Here is a 5,306-nt window from a genome sequence, read left to right as displayed (position 1 = left end):
TTTGGAACAAGGTGGGTGCCCTGTCAACACCTTCGGCCACATCTGTGGGACACCAAAACATTCCTAATCTTCCCACTCCCAAACAACTCGTGCACCTATAAAAACCCAAACACCGGGTACTGAACACACTAAAACAATTGCTGACATTTGCTCAACCTTTTCTTTCTGAGGACCCCCATTAGTTTTCTTCCACCGCATGAGCAACAGTGAGATTTCCACTGTCTTGGCTGAGCTCTCCAATAGTCAGCCTATACTTTCAAAAGAGTCTTTTCAAAACATTTCTAGAGTAACTATTTAAATGTTGTGTAAAGAGACAAGTCAAAATCTTAACATTAATGACTGCTTATGAAAGGAACTTCCTTAAGAAGAAATTTTCCTGGACCAGCATTACCCTATTTTACATTTTTTTCAGATATTTAAGGAAGAGGAGCCAGGTACTGAGCAGAAAGAAGGTATTTCAGACATATGCAGGGTTGATTCAGCTCACTCTGCTGAGTCCGAGCGAGAGGCTGGGGCCTTGTCACCTCATCAAGGAGTGGATGAGAATGGCTCGGGATTCCTTGGACACAGTCTTGGTTTATGCTCACCATGAAGCAAAGCTGCTTGAGAAATTATGGAAATATATATAAATGCCAACCATTCCTCAGGGAGGGAAACTGTGAAGGGAACCAGCTGTGCTATTAGACATTTTTAAATGTATGGATAAGTGCTCCCTTGCCATTCCTTGTGCTTTTCCCCTTCGCCGGCACTGTAGCCTCTTTGAGGGAAACACCTCTGGAGAGTTTCTAAAAGCCTTTCCAAAAACACTGTGTTCTTTGTAAGTTTTCCAGGGCATAAAGCAGAAGTTGTTGATCAACAACAATAACAACAAAACAGCCTTGGTTTTTGTTTTGCTTTAACCAACAAAACTCTCAGAAAGCGCCTTCTGTTTCTTGTTTGTCTCAAACTACCTCTGCAAGGGAAAAAAAACTGGGCACAGAGTCCCCAGAGTGTGTCCACGGGGGCACTTCACTGAAGTCACTGCACCACGCACGTCCGATGTGGCAACATCGGCCACGTAGGACGTATTGTCCTGCATGAATCACACCACTCCAACTCCAGCGGACATCAACTTCCATTCCTAATTTCATTAACGACGCAATTAGGAATAAACGAAGGTGAACGGGGTGAGTGCGAAACAGTCAGAACTCTCGGGGCCAGGACATAAACCAGACGTGCATCACAAACAAGCCGTCCCTGAGGACTAGAGGCAGAAAGGGGGCCACCAAAAAAGGACGTGGATTATGGAAATTTGTTCATAGTATTAAACTTTGGTCTGAAACATAAGGAGGTAGTAATTTGCCTTCTAAAATAGGAACCTCCTTTAAAAGTAAAAAGTATTACATGCTAGTGAAATGCTATTTTGTATAATTAATTCATAAGAATAGCAGCTACCACAAGCATCTCTCCTAACTGTCTTGTAATCATTTCGAAACCAAATTCTCTGCAGCCATTGCATTTCTTTCCTCAAAACCATCCTACAAAACCCTTTAGCTTAACTAAAAAAAAACAACCGTGAGTTGCACGAGGTGCATATTTTCACTGCTAATTTCTCTGTTTAAAGAAGTCTCCTCACGTTGCCCAGGATTTATTGCCATCTGCCATGCCAGCCAGGCATACCAGGAGATTTCACGGGGACTTCCCCAGAGCAGCACTCAGCGGGTCAGAGTGCAGCAGAGTGACGTATTTACAGCAAGGATGCTAAGGATGTGAACCATGCAATGCCGCTGACGCTTTGAGTGCTGATTATTTTCTGCTTCTCAGAACTAGAGTTCTTCCAGGAAAAAGGGAAAAACAAGCAAACATTAAAAAAAAAAAACCAAACACAAACACCAAAAAAACAAAAGGGAAAAAAGAAAGAAAGAGAAAGTGACAAGCCAAGAGCTGTCTGGTAATGAGAAAAGGAGAGCATGGCAGCAGCTCAGGCATGGCAGCACTCCTGTGCCCAGGTGGGCTTGTTGGAAGCAGATCCCACCAGCCTTCCAAGCTGTACCACATTTACAAACTGTTCTTTTTAAACAAAGGGGTTTTCTGCAGCTGGCAGAGAGTGCCAAGCTGAGGGTACCCAAGGAGCTCCGTGGCGTCTTGAATTGCTGCAGCACAGGGCAGAGGCCACATCACCCATTTACAACTCAGGTTTTTCTTTACCTGTTGGCACCTTTCATTCAAGAGGAAAAAAGGTCAAAGAAGCTTCACACAAGTGCCAAAGGAAAGGGGAAAGAATACCAGTGATCAGATAGTATTGAAGAGACAGGGAAGAAAAAGTACAGAGACAAAAGGGAGAGCCTGAAAGAAATTACAGCAAAAATAAAGCTATAGAGCAAAACAGAAACATGAAAGATTAAGGTGGCACCTCCAAGACCAGGAAGATTTTCATGCAGAATTCACTACCAGAAAAGTAGCATGGAAGTCAGTTAAAATTTTTGCATTGATAAGAGAAAACACAACATTAGACAGACTCAAGGATGTAAAAATAGCATTAGTTTTCCTGACAGAATAACAAAAAAGGTGGTGGGGGGGGGGACGAGCTGATTATGGGGGAGCTCTGTGATGAAAAAAATGGTAGCAATAAACTTCACCTCCACTCAGGGCAGCCTGGCCAGCCAAGTGAGCACAGAACATGCACCACTATTTGGCATTTTCCACCACAAAAAGCAAACCTAGGGAACGAGACAAGAACCCAACAGCCATGGCAATATCTGGGACCCACCTTCAGCCTTCAACATCCTCAACTCAACCTCACGTCCCTACACATTTCCAGCATATTTTCACAGCTACTTCTGGGGGTGAGGTGACACATCTGATGAACTAATGAGACTTTTTTGCTGTAAGGGTTCCCACATTTCCCAAACACAGAAGGCTGAAGCAAGCTGAATATATCCCTGCGCTCTTTCCAGCACGGACTCGATCCGGCGCAGTAACCGACGGGTCTGCGTAAAACACAAGCCACTCACCTCTGTGGGGAATCAAGGCTTTGCTTTAGGCATCAGCACCTCACAAGCCCACGCTCAGTCCTTTACTGCATCATACTGGCTACAAACTTACTCTGTTACTACTCGCACAACCTTGACTTAAGCTTCCCTTTAAACCAGTGCGTGGGACCGAGTCTGAAAGCTTCCTGTAGCTTTTCCTAGGAATACTTGTTGGCCTATTAAAGGATAGTAAGCTTTCCCGAAACACATAGTTCCACATGTATTTTCAGCCTGTCATAAACACAGTATTTCTATCAAAGAGTCACAAAACAGAACAGCCTCGGACTGAAGCCCAACTTGGCAATGTTGTTATTTGTGAGTGCTCTGCTACAGGATTTCTTTGGAATTACTGGGGAAAACCAATTGTTTTGCAAATGGTGAATGTCCAGAGTGGAAACTAATATTAAGAACCTTTGGTCTCTCTCCTCACTTCCTTCTCATCTTCATCCCCCGACTTTAGCCCGGTCCCTGCATCCCTCCCTCAGAGCACAGGTGCAAAGCATATGAAGGATCGCAGTAAGGCATTTCACCTGCTCTTCGTGCCAAGTGCCTGCAGGCAGGCCCTGCACACTTTGTGCAGGAATAAATTCTCTCAAACCAGGAGTCGCACTGGGACAATCTGACAGACGGGTTGTGCAGCAGCTCCCTGTACCTGCTCTGGAGGAAACGCCTCATGGTCACATCACCGTTACATCCACAAATACTGAATACTCCATACTGAATACTTTCAAAACTGAGGTCTGCAAAAGGCATTTTGTTCTTGGGACAAAGAGCAGCCTGTGTTTGTGACAGAGACGTGCCACATGCTCCCTGTAACCCTCGCACCACACCAACCGTTCAACCTGTGTTCCCAGCTTAGGAGACTCTTCCTCCCCCCAGAGGAAGCCGGAGCCGCCCGCCCGCCCCAGCCCCGAGCGCGGCGGTGCCGCGACACACTCACTGTGCGGGTCGCTCTTCTCGCGGACGCCGTCCACCCTCCCGTCGGGGTTGATGCGCAGGAAGAAGCCGCCGTTCTTGCAGTAGAGGCGCTTGGGGTCCTTGAAGTGCCCGGGGGGGAAGGCGCCGCCGCCGCCGCCGTCGTCGGGCAGGGTGGTGATGCCCCCCGCCGCTGCCGCCGCCGCCGCTGCTCCCCCGGCCATGCGCCGCGTCCCGCCGGCCCCACGCCGCGCCGGGCCCCCACCGCCCCCCGCCGCCAGCGCCGGCCGCCCTCGGCCCCTGCCCCGGCCGTCCAGCCTCGCACCGAGCCCCGCCGGGGGTGCCGTCCCGTCTGGTGCCGTCCGCTCCGCTCCGTGCCGCGGGGGAAGCTGCGCAGGGCGCCGCCGGGCAGGAGAGCGAGCGGGAGGCAGGACGGGCAGCGGAGCCGCGCACGCCGGGACGGGCTCCCCCGGCGGCACCGGGGCTGCCCCCGCCGCAGCCGCCGCCCCGCCCCCGACCGCCCCCGCGCCGCGCCGGGGCCGCTCCCTGAGCCCGCCGCAGCCGGGCCCGCGGCCCCCCGGGGGAGCGCCGAGGGGCCAGGGCAGGTCCTGGGGCCGGGACGGAGGGGCTCCGCTCGGCGCTGCCCCGAGCATCGCTGCCGGGATGCAGCGAACGTGCCACGGGCGAGGTCGGACATCTTCTCCTCCGGCGTTACAAATAAACTAACCCGGGAGTTCCTTCAGGCCAGAGGTTCTGTGGCCTCTGCATCGCACTGAGTTATTTAAATCACGATACAGAGAAACAGGGGTTGACCTGTTAAAATAAATCCACGAGGCAAACGTTTCACTTCACTGCGTTTACCAGAAACTAGTTCTCCTCCCATCCAACAGCAGCAAACTGATAGTCAGTAAAGGGCAACAGGTGAAAATTCCGGCACCAGCCTTCCAACAACACCGGTGATAAAACAAATGTGCACACAGTTTATACAGTTTAGTGACCCACTGAATGCACTTCGTGCTTGGGGCTGACAACACTACGAGATGAAGAGATTTCCTTCCAAATCTGTGCTTTGTGCCCTGAATCTCCTGTCTAGCAGCAGGTGGACCTTGGGAAGCTCTCTGACTTCAAAGGCAGCCCGAGCAGCCCAGCACGATCCTAGCTGGGACTGCTAACACTGGTCTTTTCACTTCAGAGAGCCAACAGACAGCAACCCTTGGGAAGAGCCCAACGCCAGGGCAGACAGGCCGTCCGACTTACGCAGTCTGTAACATTCTCTTCGCTAACATGTACGTAAAGGAATTTTGTTGCCGGTTCACTTCCCTTCCCAGCCCTGACCGCTCGCTCGCGAGCCATAAACTGTAATTCTTTACCAGAGTGGGC

At 50.5% G+C, this 5,306-nt stretch overlaps 1 protein-coding gene across 1 annotated transcript in view; it reads right to left on the bottom strand.

Moving 5' to 3' along the window:
* FGF2 (fibroblast growth factor 2) overlaps positions 1 to 4,241 on the bottom strand; it is a 23,844-nt gene extending 19,603 nt beyond the window's left edge. Inside the window, exon 1 of the mRNA XM_027891131.1 lies at positions 3,952 to 4,241. Coding sequence (XP_027746932.1) covers positions 3,952 to 4,150 — 199 coding nt within the window. The 5' untranslated portion in view covers positions 4,151 to 4,241. The remainder of the gene's footprint in view (positions 1 to 3,951) is intronic.
* Positions 4,242 to 5,306: the final 1,065 nt, after the last annotated feature.

The sequence above is a fragment of the Empidonax traillii genome, unplaced genomic scaffold, assembly GCF_003031625.1.
Source record: "Empidonax traillii isolate 1590-97213 ecotype Southwest subspecies unplaced genomic scaffold, ASM303162v1 scaffold310:size1162954, whole genome shotgun sequence".
Classification (NCBI taxonomy): Eukaryota; Metazoa; Chordata; class Aves; order Passeriformes; family Tyrannidae; genus Empidonax; species Empidonax traillii.
Note: the sequence above shows the minus strand (reverse complement) of the source record. Positions and strands in the feature narration are given on the sequence as shown.